At 34.6% G+C, this 21502-nt stretch overlaps 1 protein-coding gene across 20 annotated transcripts in view; it reads right to left on the bottom strand.

Annotated features, from left to right (window-relative positions):
• The window catches only part of CCDC91 (coiled-coil domain containing 91), a 312578-nt gene that overhangs the window by 127389 nt on the left and 163687 nt on the right, over nucleotides 1-21502 (bottom strand). For all 20 annotated transcript variants that reach the window (XM_048216514.1, XM_026502183.3, XM_048216516.1 and 17 more), the window contains one exon: nucleotides 1007-1114. In XM_048216514.1, coding sequence (XP_048072471.1) covers nucleotides 1007-1114 — 108 coding nt within the window. The remainder of the gene's footprint in view (nucleotides 1-1006; nucleotides 1115-21502) is intronic.

Here is a 21502-nt window from a genome sequence, read left to right as displayed (position 1 = left end):
GAGTAAGATATAAATCTTTGCTGCCTGAAGCCAGAGAGTTTAGGGTATAACCTGGCCTGCCTTGATTTCTGCTGTTTCACAGTTCTGTGACCTTAATTCACCTCTGTTATTTTTCTGTCCATTTACAAAGTCATATACTTTATACCTCTGACGACCTGGTATTTCACCACCCAAAAGAATATAATTGTTGTATTAAATTTATAAAATTTTCTGTGTATTTCCTCTTTCAAGCCATTTACTAAAATGACATTGAAATAATTTAATAGAATTAACCGCAATCTCAGTGATGGGGTGGCATATTTATTAAGTTGCCATTTAAATTCTACCCCTAACTTTGTTTTCCAAATTCTTAGTATATTTTCTTCCCATGATATAAAAGAGTTCTGTTAAGTAAAGCTGGTTTTATTTTCACCTACCAAATTTTATGTTATTTAAAAGTGTTGCTGGAATTTCTTGAATATATTCCTTACAGTACAACACCTCCATAAATTCTCTTCAACTGATTGTTCAGTGTAAATCAGCTGATCATGTCTCTAATGTCTTCTAAGACATTAAATCAAGAAAAGAAACAAAAAATTCAGTGAAAAAATTCAGAGACCAATGCCTACATGCAATGAAAGGTAACTCAAACATGAATAAGTGCCTTTAAAAATTCAAACATTGTTTATAAATCTTGTACTCCTAAAAATCATTTCACATGCCATAATACATTCATAGTCATCTCTTAGCCTCTGTCATTTGTTGAGTAATATTATAACTCAGATATTAACATAAGAATTATCATTAATTTGTGGGGGAGCCACATATTTTAGGCCTTTAGCTCTATCTTTAGTCTTTCATAAAATTCCCAAACTTTAACATTAAGTTTACATAAGCATATTTTTTTTTCTCCAAAATACACCAAGGAAAGTAAATGGCACGAAACTGAATAAACAGTTATAGAGCTCTCAGGGGAGGAGAGTCAGAAGAAAAGTATAAATATATAATGGATGTGCAATTTTATTACCTGAGTATTTAACAACTCTTCACACTTGTGTGCTTGTTTCTCAATTGCAGAGATGTACTGTTTTTCAATAGCTTCTACTTGTTGCTTAACCGAAGACTGCAGTAGTGCCTAAAAAGAAGCAAAACAGTCATTTGGATCACACACAAAACTTGGAGTCTACTGTTGGCATGAGAATTTTTTTTGACAGTTGTACATATCTGAAATATGATACTCCTCTGCATTACAAAATACACATTTGTGAATATTGAACACATTCATCTATAACCTACTTCAAGCTCTCGGTTTTAGGTTTTCCTATTGCCAGCACTACAGTTTTTGGCTCAGATGTTACTTCCACACACCTTCTCCTTAAAAAAGGCCAAGTCATAGAAGATGATAAAGAGGGTGAGTAGTTCTGTTAAATATAAATTCAGTTTAGTGAAGACCACACAGGATGAGGAGTGTATGAAAGCTGCTGAAAAAAAAAAAAAAAAGAAAGGAAAAAAAAAACAGACATATTTCACTGGCTGACAAAACTCCACATCCTCTCGGCACACTGTAATATCCCATGGGCCAAGCATGATCTTCAAGACCACAAGTCAAGTAAAAGCAGATGGAAACTCTGAGCAATTTCATACATAAAAGAACTGCCCCCCAGGAAGTTCACGCCCCTAATATAAAAAGGTAGAAGTCAAATTGTGGAAGTCAGAATCTCAAGGCAGTATTCATAAAAAGTAATAAAACTCGGGAGACTGGACAAACTTAAGTGGGTGGTGTAAATGCTGGAACCTGAGTCGGTTAAATATAAAGACGTTAACACTGTTCTAAGGGAAGCCAAATCAGCATTTGAAGATGTTCCACCCACTCACTTCCTTATTGGGAATGCTTAGAACATTATCATCTTTTTTCTTTCCTTTTTATTAAAGCATTATATGTTATAGTTAATGTGTTCCCAATATTACATTACATGCTATTTATAAATCCTAAATCATTCTAAAATATGTACTCAACCATATACATAAGAATTCTTTAGCAAATATTCTATTTTTGAAGGTCTATCTGGATAATAAACTACTCATAATCAAAATAGTAAGTTGAAACAGACACATGTCTTATAGAAAACAGACCTTTGGCACATTCACCAAGAAAAGAAAAATAAGCCAAATCTCTTAAATAATCTCTGTTTTGAAAATAGACTTACTTGGTTGGAAACAACACGCATTAAGGAGATAAATAAATATGCACATATTTTTAAAAACTGAGACAAAAATATTTTTTTAAACCTCCGGATAAGTCTCAAATTTTTAGATAATCAACCTTCTTTTGCAAATGTTAAACTGTCTGATGATGCTACCACTCCTATATTTCAATAGCTGTCGCTCTGAAGTTGCATAATGACTAGACATTAGTAAAGGAAAATAAAACTCTGACTGAGGTTTAACTAAAATTTAAAGAAGCGCTCAATAGAATTGCTTCAGCCCTTCGTTTATACATTATATGTCCTCTAAAGATTCCATGATGATTAATTTATATAAGGCCCCAAAATTTAATATCTTAAACTGTGACTAGATAATGTAAAAATATAATTTACCTTTGGCAAAATACAATATAGTGTTTGTTGGACTCCAGAAAATTTAAAGAACATTATAGCTATAGATCATCCTCTTAGGTCTATTCACGACATCTTCTGTAGATAGAAAAATGCCATTCTTTTCTTGGGACTTGGATACGACAGAATTGTTTTGCTTAATGGGAAGAACTATTTTCACTTTGCTATTTGCCATGGTTTCAAATAATCCCACAGTTTAAGAACCCAATTTTAGTAGATTATACAGATTATATAGATTTTTAGTAGTTTATATATCCTTTGGAGAAACATGTAAGTTAATGAACTAAAACCTTTTCTCCCCATAATTAAGAAACACAATGGAGGGGCACCTGGGTGCTCCACTGTTAAGCTTGCAGCTCTTGGTTTCTGCTCAGGTCATGATCTCAGGGTGGTGAGATCAAGCCCCTGCATTGAGCCCTGTGCTCAGCGCTGAGTCCTCCTGAGACTCTCTCCCTTTCCCTCTCCCTCCTCCTCTGTCCCTCTGTCCCTCTCCCCACTTATGCATGTTCTCTCTCTAAAATAAATAAAATCTTAAAAAAGAAAGAAAGAAAGAAAGAAACACAATGGAACAGAATTTTTTCCTAGTGATTGATTTGTACACCATATACTTATTTTCTTCCAAACTTTACAGAGGCAACACGATAGGATAATGAGTCAAGTTAAGAGTCAAAGATATGGTTACGGAGCACAGTGAAAAGCTATACAAAAGTGACCAGCCTATTATATAGCTTAAACCTCTCATCGTAGGAACATTCAGTTACTTAAATCCACCCACCTACAAAAGAGACGTGAAGGTAGGTAGGTACTAGGAACACAAAGATTAAAAATAATAATAATAATAAAGTCTGTCCTCACTGAGTTGTCTGCTGCAGAAGAGAAACATTCTCTAGATAACCACATCAAAGAAGAGATGCCTGAAGCCTGCCTGCAAGGCTCACTATTCTAGGCAAAAAATATTAAAGAGAGTTGCAGTTAAGAGTGGAGGCAGGAAGGCAGCAAAATAAGCAGGTGCCAAATACTTAAAAACCCTTGTATGTGATAACAAGACTGTTTAAAAATTTGGCCTAATACTACTGAACACCGTATTGTTAGTGTCACAGTCCAAACAAAAGAGGTAATTTCCAAACACTTTCCTTGCAACTACAATAGTAATCATTAATGACACACTACAAACACAAATTGATACTAGCCACCTGCTTTTACAGCATGATCTATCATTATATAACTGGATACTTATTTTCCAATGTTATATACCATAATAAATGCCTTCACATTTCTTGTATATCTTAAGTATAAAAATGAACATTAATCTTAAAATTTCCCTGCAATTTATTTTTTCCTCTCTAATTGTGTCTACAAACATCAAAGATACAAGGAACACTATAAAGACATATCTGAAAGAATTATTTCCTTTATAAGCTATTTTAAACTACTCTCAACAAATGTAAAAAGCAATAAGACCCTCATGGTATGCAGAGGCAGAAAAACAAAGATGTACACAAATATACTATAATGAAAAAATGCTTTTAAAGGCAGGGAAAGTTTTATTAATTTTCAACATATGTTTTAGCCTCAGTTCTACCAGCGATGGTCTGTGTCATCCCAAGGGATTAACTCACTGAGCTTAAGGAAAACTAATAACCATACTTCTTTAAGAAGAATTTGAAATATGCAAACAAGACTGCAGGTTCCTTTAGAACAGAACTTTAACTTACCCATCTTTACGTACTGCACAGCATCCTACGGAGTTCCTTGTACACAGTGGACACATGCAATAGCTATTTGATGAATGATGATTCTTGTACTAAGACTTAATATTTTTAAAAAAATTACTAAATTCTACCCCTGAAACTAATCCTACACTATACTGTAACTAACTAGAATTTAAATAAAATCTTCAAAGAAAAAAAAAATCATAGTATGAATGGCACAAATATTCACTGGAAAGTTCACCAAGCTTCAAATTATAATTACCAAGTTCATTTACCAAATCTGTTGCTAAGTATATATTTTTTATTATTATGTTCAATTAGGCAGCATATAGTACATCGTTAGTTTTTGATGTAGTGTTCAACAATTCATTAGTTGCGTATAACACCCAGTGCTCATCACAACACGTGCCCTCCTTAAAACCCATCACCTGGTCACCCATCCCCACCGCCTCCCTTATGTAACCCTCAGATTGTTTCCCAGAGTCCACGGTCTCTCATGGCTTGTCTCCCTCTCTGGTTTCTTCCCATTCCAGTTTTCCCTCCCTTCCCCTATGGTCCTTCTATTCCTAGTGCTATTCCTTATGTTCCACATATGAGTGAAACCGTATGATAATTGTTTTTCTCTGCTTGACTTCTTTCACTTAGCATAATCCCCTCCAGTTCCATCCATGTCACTGCAAAGGGTAGGTATTCATCCTTTCTGATGGCTGAGTAATATTCCATTGTGTATATGAACCACATCTTCTTTATCCATTCATCTGTTGAAGGACATCTTGGCTCCTTCCACAGTTTGGCTATTGTGGACAATGCTGCTATGAACATTGGGGTGCATGTGCCCCTTCTTTTCACTATATCTGTATCTTCGGAGTAAATACCTAGTAGTGTTGCTAAGAACATTTAATCCCTAACAGGGGTTTCAATTTTTTAAGCTATTATTTTAGACTAGAAATGTCCATCCTTTCTACCCCAGAGGATAAATTTTGAATAAATAAAATGATGTGTGTGAAGGACTGCAAAGTCCTTGGAAGGTAAAGTATGTTATAAATTCTACAATTATTAGACTTATAGAAAACAAATATACTAAGTCAAAACCACCTCACTCCAACCATTACCCATACGCAGTAGGTATGTGTTTTTAATTCCATTAAAAGAACTATAGCCAAAGTAGACTACTACAATCTAAACTACAGTCCATTGTCTCAAAAAATCTAGTTTTTCTTCTCCTTTGAAATAGCCCAATTCTTATAGATTTGATCCAGCCTCATCAAATTAAACAACATGTCCAGATTTGCAAAGCAGATGTGTCTAAAGAAGCAGATGGTCTCCAAAACATTAATATCATGTTGGTTTTTAGCATATAACCTCAAAGGAACATGTTGTAGCTAATTTTAGGCAACAGTAATTAGATGATTTTTAAAAGCCACCCCCAAATTTTCTGTATCAATCCTCTGAGTCATATTTTACAAAAGGAGAAAGGTATGAAACTATGGAGCAAGCTGGAAGCAAAGCATAGAATAAACAGCCCCTCTAAAATTTAAGCCCCGGAAGAATAGGAATCTTTGTTTAATTCACTGATGTATCTACCCAATACAGCTACAACAGTACCTCACATACTGAAGACATTAAATAAATATGTGTTGAATGAACTGAAGAAATGTCATGATTTTGGCATGTCCAAGCTTGATATTTGTCTCTTCATAGAGAAACTATTAAAACTTTGATGTTAACAATGTCTGTAATTATATTCTTAGTTCACCTTTTTGACTACAGTAGTACAGATTAACTGTTGTAAAGGGCCATTTGAAATCAAGCACAATTTCATCTTTCTTGAAAAAATATCACGGTTTGCTTTTCAAAAATTTATTTCAGATCTTTTCCAATTTTTAACTAAAAATAAAATAAGCAAAATAAAAGGTATCTGCAAAATGAGTAAGTTAAAACTCTGAAGGGATACTTTCACAGTTCTTTTTTTTCTAGTGAAAAGCTCTTTTTAAGCAAAATATTACTTTAAATTTTGCAAGGCTATTAAACTATTAGCATGTCTTATAATATAACCTCAACTTTTCTAACATACAGCAAGCAAGTCTGTTATTCAAAAGGAGAGCCTCCTTGACTGAGATACATTTGGAAAACTGATGAATCTCAGTCATTTCACCAACTAATTCATCCATTTTTTTTTTCCATGAACTCTACATCCCTGTTTGACAGATAAAGAAACAGGCACTGAGGTTCAGAAACATGCCCCAATACACACGAAAAGACTCAGTGGAATGAACCGAATTCAGATCCACCCACTTTGTTCCTCGTTTGTCTTAGCTGTTTAACCCAATTCAGCATTTTCTCTTCAAGAAGGAAGCATGTATTCTATTTTTACAGCCACTTAATTCTTTGTTCACTCTTCATTTATTCAACTAATATTAACTGAATGCGCACTTTATTCTAGATGCTGCTCTAGGAGCTGGGGTTACAGAGTGAACAAAACAGACGTAAGCCTGGCTCTCCTGAACTTGCATTACTGGCAAGGGGACACAGAGGAAGTTTGGAATGCAGACAGCAAACCATTTCTGATGGTGTTACAGGCTGTAAAGAAAATAAAACAGGGGAAAAAATGGAAAAGAAAATTTTTAGAAAGGAGTGTCAAGAAAGAGGTCTATGGAGAGGCACAAATAGAGTTCAGATGTCACAAGTGAACAAAAATTCAGTCATATCGAATGTTTGGGGAAAGAACTTTCCATCAAAGAAAAGAGTGCAAAGTCCAAGCGTGGGAATAAGGCTGATGAGCTCAAGAACTAGCAAAAAGGCCAGTGTGGATCATAGGAACTAGAGAATTCCATCAGATGCTACAGCTGTAGCCAACTTCTTTCTAATCCTTAACCAGGTCAAATTTCTTGCCACAGGGCCTGTGTTCTTATCGACCCTTAGACCTGAAAAGTGAATCAGAGATCAGAAAAGTGGGTAGAGGACCAGAATCATGGAAGACCATGAAAAGGCATTTCAATTCTATTCTAACTGCAGTGAAAAAGCCTTAAAGGATTTCAACAAGGAAGCATCTATAATCTGTTTTTATAAATATCTTCGAACAGCACTGCAAAGTACCAAAAGCACTCAAATGCTATCAAAGCTTTCTCCATCAATGGACAATTTGTGAAAGAATAAAAATATGTAGCATTGATGTTTGGGGGCTACTCATATACAAGTAAATTAGGAACTTACAATTAATATACCACGCATAAACATTTTTTTATTCGGTAAGAGTTTTGCAATTTTCCTCTCTGGTAATGAAGGGTTAATCCTAACAAGAATAAGCTAGTGTTTTTCATATTCTCACAGAAAGTGCCATAGATATATTACAAGTATATCTGGCAAGTAATACTTACTTGAACTTCATCTGGACACTCTGTATATTAGCATGCAATTCTTCTACAATACTTAACTTTCTCCATTTTACAAATTAACTGGCAACAAAGACTATAAAAATGAAGACATAGTGTCCAAATGATGGCAGCTGACTAGATTTGGCTCCGAAAGTTGAGTTTGGTTTTCAATTTGTCTTAAAAGTTCAATGACTCTTGACTAATCAAAAATCTCTCTCGCCATTTTTGGGATCTAAGACATCAATCTATAGCTCTGATGGCTTGTAGTGTGGAGGAGAAAATGATAGTTTGAGGTATCATAGGTCATAAAAACAGATATTATACATATATGCATGTATGGATTAAAAGGCCTCTGCTCAGTGAGCTAGTAATCCAGCTGAGGTATATACATATGGATGTCTTAGAAGAGAATATCAGGCTACCCCTGAAAACAATATTTAGACATTTTAGAAAATTTTGTTGGGTTGCAAAAAGAAGAAATGTGATTAATACCTATCACTGAGAGGTGATTTAAAAGTGCGATGTAAAAAGGAATAGGGAGCATAACTCTCTAGAAGAAAGACTTCAATCTGGACTTAAGGCTTTCGTTTCCTCAAAATTGGCTCCAAATACAAGTTTAGGTTTATGGTCTCCTGCTACCCAGGCTGGCAGAAATTAGGCCCTGTAACAACCTTTGGGGAGAATCAAAGTGCATGTTTCTCAAAAGTATGTCTGAGTAGTGATAGGGATGGATTTAGTCACGCTTCTTTTTAGGAAACAGGACAGAAACTACTACCTAAAATTATGGGGGAAAATGGATTTAAAAAAAAGCATTTCTCTCTTCCTTTTCCTTCATTTTTTAAAAAGATTTTATTTATTTATTTGCCAGAGACAGAGACAGAGACAGAGAGAGAGAGAGAGAGAGAGAGCATGCATAAGCAGGGGGAGCCACAGACAGAGGGAGAAGCAGGCTCCCCGCTGAGCAGGGAGACTGATGTGGGGTTCCATCCCAGGGTCCTGGGATCATGACCTGAGCTGAAGGCAGATGCTTAACCGACTGAGCCACCCAGGCGTCCCCTTTTCCTTCATTTAAAAAGGAAAATTAAGAAGGTCATGTTGAGTCTGTTGAAAATTTATCCTGTTACAGATCTCAAGTGTTTGAAATTGCAGTGATCCTCAGGTTTTTCTATGTATTTGAATTACAGTGCCGTGGTACTATACAATTCAAAAAGAAAAATGTTAAATTATGGGTGTAGATCTAAACATGGAAATTCAATATAGTCTAGCCATGTTATAAAGTGCTTTGGAAGCTGTGAAAGCCAAAGAAAATCTTCAGGACAGAGGGAATCATTCCTGCTGGCCTTGTTGTTAAGGGATTCTAGTAACATAAGAGTTGTTACCTCAAACACCACAAAAGTCTCCCAGTGAAAATTCCTTTTGTGCCATGGACAACACATTAAAATTAAGAAGTTTCTAAAATTAAGTACAGCACAGAGGCTCTGCATGTCTGCCTCCAGAGACTTCAAACTTCGGAAACGCTGCCACACGGATATGCCTCACCCTCAGATGCCACAATATTGCTCCTTGTGACTTGAGTAAGAGCTACAGTTTCAGGAAAGACAGAAAGAGAGAGAGAAAGAAAAAAGAATTGTGTCTAAAACAACGAAGCACCTGGCTACACTAAAGAACAATGCATCTCATTTTCTGAAATTTCAGAGACCATAGAAAAAAAGAAACCCACATACATGGTAGAAATATTTGACTTAAATACACATGCGTTCATGTTCCAAGGAGGCAGTATAACTTGTTGAACAGAACCCTGCATCAAGGTTTGAGTGACCTGGCTTTTATATAAAACTCCTCCTTGGCTTATATGTGTTTGATAAAAGCACTGTGTTTCTCTAGGTCTCAGATTCTTTATCTCTTAAGTGGGGAGAATAACAGAGCTCCTTCTCTGCCAAAGACAAAGGAGTTCTATGAAATTATGACTGTTGATTTTATTCTTTATATTGGTACTTCAAAATAGGATTGTTCTAACCATTTGCTGGTATCTGAGAACTAAATTCCTCACTTTTTCACGATAAATAAAACTGATGCTATGTGGATTCAAGTTAGGATCCACATCATTTTTTTTTTAATTACTAGATTTAAGACCATTAAAGTGAAGAATTTTCCTCTAAACTAACCAAGATTCATCATTCCCCAAATACTAGATCTCAAAGATCAGAAAAGAACGTTTTTTCCCCACTGTAAAGCTATCGACATGGAGAGAGAGGAGAGGTTTCATGAAATCCGGGTGGCTCAGTCAAACATCTGCCTTCAGCTCAGGTCATGTTCCCAGGACCCTGGGATAGAGCCCCACAATAGGCTCCCTGCTCAGTGGGGAGCCTGCTTCTCCCTCTGCGTGCTACTCGCCCTGCTTGTGCGCTCTCTGTGTGTGTGTGTCTCTCTCTCTGTCTCTAGCAAATAAATAAATAAAATCTTAAAAAAAAATCAAACCATATTGAAAAAGTTTAAATTTTCCTTTTTGTTTTCTTTTGATCATAAGAAGAATAACATTGATGATAAGGTAAGATCCTTGAACTGGATTCTTTTCCAGTTACAAGTTAGCCATATATTACAGAAGTGATAATATTTGAGGTGATATGTAAAATATTTCAAATCTACCAGATTGGGCACCAAACAATGAGAAGTGCCATCGCCAGTAACAGCAGGTACCAAAGGCCTCCTGCAATGCCAAGCTCCAGCTTGATTGTATAGGGTAAGGGAGAAGCCCCAGAGGGAGGGACAAAATCATTAAAGTGGTTCAGGAGAACTATTAATATGCTCACTGGTATAGAAGTATTTCACTAGTAGAAAATGGCACATAGTAGTGCTTGCTGGCTGAACATTAGCCCACATTAGGTTGTTACAGTGGATTAATTACTAAAAATATTTGGTTATATGAACATACTGCTAAACCAAAAAAAGAACAAATAACCCTTGAACTTGGTGCTTCCACATCTTTTGAATTTTATACTACAGAAATGTGTTACACCTTGTCAAAAAAATATTTTGAAAATAACAGGATAAATCTTTCTATGGCCTAATAATTTATCCTTGGTATAAAATCTATATTCTTATATGTGAAGGATCCCCAAACCTGATTAACAAGAACTTAAAGATAAAATCAAAACCAGCTTTCTATTATGATACTGACTTGCACACTAATTACAAATGTCACAGACATCCCGATACGCTACTCTCCCAAATTTCACTGGTTATTACATCTCTGCTTTCCTTCCTCAGAGTCTGTGTTTTATAGTTCAGAGGAAAGAATACAGCTAACCATTCCTTTCTTACATCCTTTCAAAGAGGCAAAAGATTTAAAAAATTGAAGTAGCTTTTTGTGTACATATCCTCACATGGACTTAGAATATTAAATGAGGGGCGCCTGGGTGGCACAGGCGTTAAGCATCTGCCTTCGGCTCAGGGCGTGATCCCGGCGTTATGGGATCGAGCCTCACATCAGGCTCCTCCTCTATGAGCCTGCTTCTTCCTCTCTCACTCCCCCTGCTTGTGTTCCCTCTCTCTCTGGCTGTCTCTATCTCTGTCGAATAAATAAATTTAAAAAACCTTTAAAAAAAAAAAAAAGAAAAGAAAATTAAATGAGTATAAGAATAACTTTCACCAGTTTATCTTTCCTGCCTCTAAGAACTATGGTATGCAGTCTTTCACTAATTGGAATATTGGTGGCCAATAAAAAATGCATAAAAATAAATCTATAACATATACACACATCAATTTTTCCCCCTAAAGTCTAATTACATAACACTTTTCAGGCACTAAGACTGAAAATGCCTGAATCCAGACAGACCTTGATGACAATTCAGTTCACTGGAATAAGGAGAGATTAAGAAGCACACGACTGATACACCACATTGACTGGAGTAGTTACAGAAATGATTCTCCTACAGATATCACTATATAATCACTCTCCCAGCATTATTACTAGATGTAGAAACCTACTGAATAAGCTTAGATAAAAGAAAGATTTGAAAAAACTTGTTATCCCAAGTGAACAGGTCAAGCTTCATTCCGGTCAATGTGGAGAGACAATATTATTCTGGATGGAAGATACTTATGACAGAGTAGCCTGGATTTTTATGACAATAAGCAAAAATCTATAATTAATCAACAAACGCCCAGGTGGGTAGGACTGTTATTGATAAAATTTTCAAATCTGATCCACAGTAGTTACAAATATTAACCTGATGTGATATAAAAACTGAACCTATGGCATTCAAAGTGCATTTTAGAGGGCAAGCCAAAAATAACCAGTGGGGAAAAGGCAGGTCTGATGTGTCTTAAGAAACAACTAACTACATAAATCCTACTCATTAATTTTTTTTTATCTTTGGAGATATTTTTCAAGATCTGTTCTGCAGCAAAAATTTGAAATATATATCCTCAATACAGTATTCCTCCCTTCATTCCTTTCACTGTCAGGCTGATATACCAGTCACGGTATAAAAGAGCAAGCTTTAAATCTATATTAGAACAAGGTCTCTTGCAAGATTTCCAATGCCTTCTGGTTTTGGCCTGGCTGGAAAAACCACAAGAATAGCCTTGCATGCAAAATTCTGGCTTATCCCAAGAAACTCGGAGGCACACAAGAACTATTCTCAACTACCAAACTTTCTCAATCCTCCGCTGAGGTTAAGTTTGGTGGGAGGGATAAGAATGGACAAGCCAAGTCGTTAGTTCCAAACCAATCACTAGTATCTAGCATGCTGTTAGGCCAAAGTCTATTGGCAACAGCAAACATCCGTATTTGTCCAGGAAAAATCTGATCATACGATAAAAGCTGGAATTTATGAGAATCCTTGTTCAATCAAATAACTGAAACTATAAATTTATTTCATACCTTTGGGTTAACAAAATAATGGAATTAAAAAAAATGATACACGACAGGTCTCACACATCTTAATACTTATTCTCCCCTCTCTGCATAAAAAGTTAGCAATCTTTAATCAAGGAAAAATATCAAAAGAAGAGAAAACAAAGTTGTTCCCCCCCTCCTTGGAGCAGAACTTTATACAATACAAGTAATTCTACACCCTGGGAAAAACTGGTCTCCTAAATGTAATATGCTCTCCCTTATAAAACAGTACAAACAACTCAAGAGTTCAAATAAAATACTAGCAAGTAGATGCTTTTGAAAAATGGAATACAGCAGGCATGTGATACTCCACCCTGGCATTTAACATATGGTACACTGCTAAAATTCAAAGCAATCCTTACCAAAAGGTATTTCAGACATACTCAAACTTTACAAAAAAGGCAGAAGACCAATATTCTCAATAAAGCTAATGTTCGTTAACATGGGAAATGAATATATCAAGAATTTTAATCAAGATAATTTCAGAAAAACTTCAATTTATGTAACAATTTTGTATCAATTTTCCACCGTGAGTAGCAGAAAGTTCATGTACCTAATACATTAAAACTATGGTGTACCTGATTCAATACTCTCATACTTGAACATAACAAGAAGAGAAAACAAATATATCAGAAAACTCTCTTTGTGAGATGTTCTTAGACTACAGAAGAATCTACCCATTCTTAGTTTCTCATTAAAAATCAAGACAGTACTTATAAGCACTACTCATGTGTCAAGCACTGTTTGGGTTTTAGCATCTTGTTTATAATATACAGAATTAAAGATCATCACATCAGTCAAGAGTCAGAAACAAGGACAGTAAAAGAGGAATAGGTGTGCTGTCGGTCTACTTTAGTGGAGATATCTTGAGATGTATAGATATCTATAACGATATCTGCAAGGATGAGTTTTGTAAATATACTTTGCCTGGCCAAATGTTTGCACATAAGACTCTAGGGGGAGAAAAGAAAACTCTAAATCTTAAGAAGTCTGTATACAAAACTTTTCTAGTTTTAAGATGAATGTGATGACCAGGAACTAATTTCAATAACACCAAAAAAAAAGACACAGTAAATGTTTAGATTAGGTATCCACAAAAGGGCCAACACATATAATAAATGTTAAATCAGTATAGTTATAATTTCATCGGTTTTTGCATTTAAATATAAAACAAAACTGCATTTTCTTTTTTGCCTTTTTCAGGCTATTCTAATCACCATTTTTGCTAATCTGTCAACTATGTCAAAATTCAATGAATTTCAATACTTCTCATACTTGCTATGACTTGGAAGATATCTAAAGTCCTTACATTTAAACAACAAAAACAAGAGTATTATTTAATTTTAAAAATACACAAGTTGTGACAGAACCAAGAAAATAACTTGTAAATGTAACTTAAGGATGAAATTAAAAACTTTGTATAGAAGAGTTTCAAAAGGGAAAACTCCTATTCTAACTGCTCTACCTTAAAGCAAACACCACACACACACACAGACACACACACACACAAGGAAGGGGGAAGGAGTCTGTTGTCACTGCTGTATATAGTAGCAAAACAAAATATTAACCAAGAAATACGTTCATATCTTATTTGTGTCAAATTGGAATTTTTAATGAACTAGGCTCAAAGTAAGATAAAATAAAAACAACATGTTGAACTTAACTTCTTGAGTACTTTTCACCCACTCTAACAGCATGTTAGCAATAGTTCCAGCTTTGAACTTCACTACACTGAGTCACCTACAACTTCCTTTGGAAAATCCTCTCCAAAAGTTATTTAGGATAAAAAGAAAATCATTTTAAGAATGTGTCAGCATCTAAAATAGCTTTAGCTCAAGCACTTATATACAGCGCATTAACTGAATACATGTATAATGAGATACTTCTAAGAAGAGAAACAAGCAACAAACACATCTGTGCAAGAGGTGGAGATAGTGAGATACTTTCTCTTTAAAAGATAAGACATCTTATTCCTTAAGTTACAGAATTACATCTGTTTTAGCAAATACACCTGCATTTTTTCCATGTATGACTTTCTTTGATAGTCCCTCTCTGCTATTATACCAATCCTCCACTATAAAAAAATTTTTCTTACTGTGATCACTAATCCCATGTTGGAAAAAACAGGACATAAGTTAAAAACAAAAACAAAAAACAACAATTAATACAGAATAAATTCTAGTTTTTTGGTTACAGCTAAAATTTTTGCTTCTTTTTTAACTTTCAAAAACAAAGAGCAGTCCATCCTACAGTCACTTAAATTCTGTTAGAGTATCTCTCATCTTTCTTGTACAGAAGAATTTCCAGTGATTTCAGTGGGAAACACACACATACAAACAAACTGGACAGGTTCAGTATTAGATGACAAAAATGGGGAAATAATGGCTACAGGCTGAAACACAGTATTTTGACAGGCAAATAAATACGAAGGAATAATACAATAATTAACTCATCACTACCACTAGGGTAGTAGAATGACTTTTAGAACTTTAAAGAAAATATGGATACTTAGATACCACCACCAACAAATGATTTAGAATTTCTAGAGAGGAAATCTACCTTGGCATACACATTTTAAAAAATCATCACAGGGTACCTGGGTGGCTCAGTGTCTGCCTTCAGCTCAGGTCATGATCCCAGGGTCTTGGGATTAAGCCCTGAGTTGGGCTCTCTGCCCAGCACTCTCTCCCTCTGTCCCTCCTCCTGCTTGTGTGCTCTCTCTCAAATAAATAAAATCTTTTTTTTTTTTTTAAAGCATCATGAGTAATTTATTATGTGCTGGAAAAGGTGAGAACCAAAGGGTTAAGAAATCCTGATCAGTGAAAAAGTGTTAAAGTTGTCTTAAGCAAAAAGCATTATAGTAATACTACTCATTATCTTAAAAAAAATTAAGATAGTCTACATCATCGATAATAATCCTTGATAGAGAAAACTATAGACATAAGAGAATTGTTAAGTCTGAGCCAGTGTGTATAACGAAGAATGACAATTTAAAGACAAAAGCTCAATTAAACAAGTAAAGGAAAATTCTTATGTAAACAATCTTAGATGTGGCATGCTCCTATGGAAAGTCTTCCAAAATCTACATTTACTTTACTGTTGTTAATTATCAGGATAAAAGATTTTCAAAATCATGACATGGAAGAAAAAGTAAACAAAATTAAGTAAACGTTATGGGAAAAGTTGGCATATATAGCATATTAGCTTAATTTTAGCTTTGTTTCCTTCTGTACTAACAGAATTTCACATGTCCTTTTCATCAATCTGAAGCAAGCTATTTATTTTCTAAATGAACAGAAGAATGCTGGCTTTTTAACAGGAGCCCAGGAATATGAAGGGCTGGTCTATAATCTCTTTCCCTTAAGTGGATATTTCTAAATAGAAAACCGAAACAAGAATTCACAATGTATCATTTTGAAAAGTAAACTAATTACTAATCAGCTGTAAAATAATGACAATGCATTGAAATTGCTATGCTAGAAAACTGGTATAACAATGAAACTATAACAACTAATATTTATTAACAGCATTATTATTAGCCAAGCAATATATGTTATCTCACTGGATCCTCATAACGTTCCTATGAATAGGTTCTATGGTTTATTCCTTCATTTATTCAGAAGGAAATTAAAATTCATATGTAAGAAACACCCAAGGTCACCCTGTTACTAGGTAGCAGAGCTGGGGCTTTGATCAAGGCCAGTCTGACTTCAAAATAATCAATTAGCTCTACCAACAGAAGTACTTGGCAGTCCCAACGTAGAAAGTTTTGCAGAAATGCAATACTCTTTTGCAAATTCATAGATTAAAAATATATAAATTATTATATATCATTATTAAAGGCAGAAAAAGATAATAATATGAGTACATAATACATAATAACAGTACACAATAACTTTGGATCTCAAAGTTGTTTAAATATGGAATTGGGTTGTAGATTTTCTTTACCGAGTTCCTGTGGTGGATGGTTTGAAGTTGTATAAATACGGAGTTACAAAAAGAACTGAATTCCAAAAAGATAAGGTCGGCTAGTCCATTAAATACATGTACACCTTGTTTTATTGTGCTTCATCTTATTTTGCTTCACAGATATTGCGCTTTTTATAAATTTAAGGTTTGTGGCAACCCTGCATCAAGCAAGTGTATCAACGCCATTTTTCCGAAAGCATTTCCTCACTTTGTGTCTTTGCGTCACATTTTGGTAATTCTCATTATTTCAAACTTTTTCATTATTATTATATTTAAATTGCTACAATCTCATAATAAACCTTTAGCAGAAGAGGAGGTCCTCCTTATGGATGAGCAAAGAAAGTGGTTCCTTGAGATGGAATTTACTCTTGGTAAAATGCTGCCAAGATTGTTGAAATGACAAGAAAGAATATTACACCAACTCAGCTGATAAAGCCGTGACAGAGTTTGAGAGGACTACCTCCAATTCTGAAAGAAGTTCTACTGTGGGTAGAACAGCACTGCATGTTACAGAGAAATCACTCACAGAATGAAGAGTCAATTGATGCGGCCAACTTCGCTGTTGTCTTGTTTTAAGAAGTTGCCATAGCCGCCCCAACCTTCAGCAACCACCACCCTGAATAGTCGGCAGCTATCAACATCGAGGCAAAACCCTCCTCCAGCAAAAAGAAATTACGGCTAGCTGAAATCTCAGATGACGGTGAAGCATTTTTCAGCAATAAAATATTTTTTAGGTATGTACATTTTCTGGACATAATGCTACTGCACACTTAATAGACTATAGCATGGAGTAAACATAACTTTTAGATGTGCTGGGAAATAAAAAAATTCACCTGAATCACTTTATTGCTATATTCACTTTATTGTGGTGGTTTGGAACCAAATCCACAGTTTCCCCAAAGTATGCCTACATGGGGCTAATTAAAGGCGAATCAAAATTTTCAATTCTTTGTGAAAAGTTGAAATCATAATATAGCTTATTTCTATTTTAAAATCAGAAATTGTTGATCACATCATTTGAGAGCTGTAATACACGCTATTTCATTTGAGTGATGTTACATACACAAAATATGCTAACCAAATGTATTAGATTTTAAGGGTTTTTTTCCTTTCATTTGATTACCAATGTAAAAAAAAAGTAAGATAAGCATTTAAAATATCACTAAGCTTTAAATTACTATTTGAATCCATGGTAATTTGCTGAAATAAAACCCAAAAGCATATTCTAAAATTTGTAAGAGGTATAATATCAGAATTTACTCATGTCAAAAAAGTCACATTTTAGAAAAGCATTAAAAAAAGAAATCAGCAATGATCCAAAGGTTGACGTACTCATATATGACAAGATGATGTACACAAATCTTTAACTCTTGTCAATACAGTGAGAAATACAAAGAATGTCATGGCTCCTAGATATTCACTAATTGCAGGATAACTTGTTAAATGGAGAACATATGTAATAAGTAACCACTATTTTAATATGGATTAAAAGAAATAAGAGAGGTGGGTTAGGATTTCTGGAATGGTAATGTTAAGAGCTCAGAGAATCCTCTAACTTGATATATCTTTTAAGCAAGAACAATCATTCAAAGTCTCTGGACACTTATCAAAGGGCTTACAATAAACTGGGCAACATTTACTCAACAAAGTTTACAGAAATCTAGTAAGAACAGAGGGAAGTTATGATACCCAACCTAGGGACTTCACCCATCCACCCACAGCTGAGCCTTGCAGAAGAACTGTTTCAACAGGCTCAGCAGCCGAGTGACAGTTCCCATCTTCCCTAACCTATTAGTGTAAAAATCATTCCTGGTGGTCTTGGCAGCTGGTGAACATTAATAGATCCTATTTTCCATAGCTCCATGCTGCAGAAGGCTTATATCACATAAATAGGGCAGCTGGTAAAAAAAATACAATTCTCCTTTCTCGCACAGCTCTGTATTGCATGACAGCTGCTCAGCTGGGCTCACAAGACAAATGCCAGGTCCCATCTCTACTACATTCCTGAGGTAAAAGAACTATTCCAGAGATATTTAACAGCTATAAACACTGGACAATCCCTTCCTCATGAATTCTGTATTACAGAAGATCTATACTGAGCAATGGTGGCAGCCATGTAGCAAAATACTACCTACCCTCTTTCCCTCATACTCAGCTCCAGCTGTGAAAGGAGGATGTGGGTGAGGAAGCTAATGAAGAGCAAATTAAGCATCTACCCTTCCAGGACCTGTGCATAGTCCATAAGTTCTATGACAGGGAAGGGTTATAGCAAGGCCCTGGCACACAAACTACCCTACCAAAGGGAATGATCTATAACTGATGTATAACTGGATCAGGCTGGGGTGCAATGGATACCATAGGGCACATCAGAAACAATAGAGCAATAAACTAGAAATTGACAGAAACTAACAGGTAGTTTATGATAAAACACAAATAAGTAAGAATCATAAAACAGAGTCCAGGAAAGAGAGAGTTAAAGAGAGCATGGCTTTAAAATAGTCATTTCTGGTAGTCAGGAAGAGTATGTAAATATCAATTTTGCTCTACTGAAGCTGCACAACTCAAAAGAAACGGACTTCACTAAATAATCAACAAACAAAAGACCAAAGTCTCCTGAGGACTGAAGACACAAAGTTGCAACTATATTTTATCTACGATGTCTAGTTTTTGATAAAAAATTACTAGACATGAAAAGAAACATTATACTGTGTCACACACATAGGGAAAAACAGGAGTCAATGGAAACTGCCTTTTTGATGTGGCCCAGACGTTACACTTAACAGAAAAAACTTCAAAGCACCAATTGAAAAAATGTTCGAAGAACTAAAGAAAACCATGCTTAAATAATTAAATATCATCTCATAAAATACACTATCAATAAAGAGAGAAATTATACAAAAGAAACAACAGGAAATTCTGGAGTGGAAACATGAAAACAACAAAAATGAAAAATTCCACAGGTAAAATGCTATCAAACAGCATTGCTTGTTACAGAGAAATCATTCATAAAAGGAACAGTCAATCAATGAGGCAAACTTCACTTTTGTCTCATTTTAAGAAATTGCCACAGCCACCCCAACCTTCAGCAACCACCACCCTGATCAGTCAACAGCCATGAACATCGAGGCAAAATACTCCACTGGCAAAAAGAAATTAAGGCTAGTGAAATCTCAGATGCTGGTTAAGCATTTTTTAGCATGAAATTATTTTTTAGAGGTTCTAAACAGTAGGTTTGAATTAAGAGAAGACATAATCAGTAAATCTGAAGAAATATCAATAGACCGTGAAATCTGAACTACAAAGTTTAAATAATGAAGAAGAATGAATAGAGCCTCAGAAAAATGTGAGACACCATTAAGCAGACCAACATGTACACAGTGAATGTAACACAAAGGAATAAAAGAATAAAATATTTTTAAAGTAATAATGGCTGAAAACTTTCCAAAGTGACAAAATACAATCTATACATGTAAGAAGCTCAATGAATTCCATGTAGGAAAAACTAAAAGAGATACACACCCAGATATATTATAGTCAAAATACTGAAAGACAAAAACAGAAACAATTAGAAAACAGTAGGAAAATGATTCATCACATACAAGGTAACCAGAAAAAAAAACTAACAGCTTACTTGTCATCAGAAACAATGAAAGAGAGAAGGCAATGGAATGACATTTTCAAAATGCTAAAACTAAACAAAAAACCTGTCTCATCTGTCTCATAAGAATCTTATATCCAACAAAAAGGAAACAAAAAAGCTTTTTTTTTTTCTTTTTGGCTTTTTTTTTTTTTGAGTTGTCTTGCTTTGTTGTTTTTTTTTTAATTATTTTATTTATTTTTTTATTATGTTATGTTAGTCACCATACAGTACCTCATTAGTTTTTGATGTAGTGTTCCATGATTCATTGTTTCTGTATAACTGAAGAAAGCTTTTAAAAATAGAAAATTATCTTTAAAGAATGAAAATGAACTAAAGCTACTTAAAGATAAATTCAACCTTAGCAGACATGACTTATAGTAAATACTAAAGGCAGGTCTTTAGGCTACAAAAAGTAAAATCAGAAAATAACTCAATCCACATGAAGAGATAAAGAGTGCCAGTAAAGTTAATCATGTAGGGAGTTTTAAAAGACAATATAATTGGTTGTTTCTTCTCTGTCCTTCTCTTAATTGATTTAAAAAGCAATTACATCTTAAAAAGGTATATAATTGTATTTGTACAAAAGACAGTTTAGATTCAAAGACACAAACTGGTTCAACATAAAAGTATGGGAAAAGATTTACCACGCAAATAAAAACCACAGCAGAGCTTGAGTGGCTATACTAATGTCAGAAATGAAACAAAACAAAAAGAAAACAACAACAACAACAAACCCAGACTTTAGAAGAAAAAAAACATCATACCAGAGATACAAACAAACATCTTACAATAATAAAAGGGTCAATACATTAGGAAGATGTAACACTCAAAAACACATATGCAGTGAACAAAATACCCCCAAAATACATGAAATAAAACCTGACAGAATAATAAAGAATTCAACAATAATGGATGCTTTGATATCCACACTATCAATAAAGGATAAAAAGTCAAGCAGATTACCAACAGCAGACAGAAAAGTTCAACAAGACTACAAACCAACTGCATGCACCTAGAGACATCTACAGAACACTCCACCCCAATCAAAATAATCAAAACAAATTTTTCAACCACAAGGAAATCAAACTAGAAATTAATAACAGCCAGAAATTTCAGAAATTCATATGTATATATAGAAATTACACAACACTTTCCTAAAGAAACAATGTGTTAGAGAAGAAATCACAATGAGGACTATAAATTATTTTATATGAACAAAAATGAAAATACAACATACAAAACTTATGGGATGAAATAAACAAGAATCAAGAGGAAAACATAAATGCCTATATTAAAAAAGAAAAAGATATTAC

This window comes from Ursus arctos, unplaced genomic scaffold (genome assembly GCF_023065955.2).
Source record: "Ursus arctos isolate Adak ecotype North America unplaced genomic scaffold, UrsArc2.0 scaffold_26, whole genome shotgun sequence".
NCBI classification, from domain to species: domain Eukaryota; kingdom Metazoa; phylum Chordata; class Mammalia; order Carnivora; family Ursidae; genus Ursus; species Ursus arctos.
The sequence above is the reverse complement of the archived record's forward strand: the minus strand, read 5'-3'. Positions and strand labels throughout refer to the sequence as shown.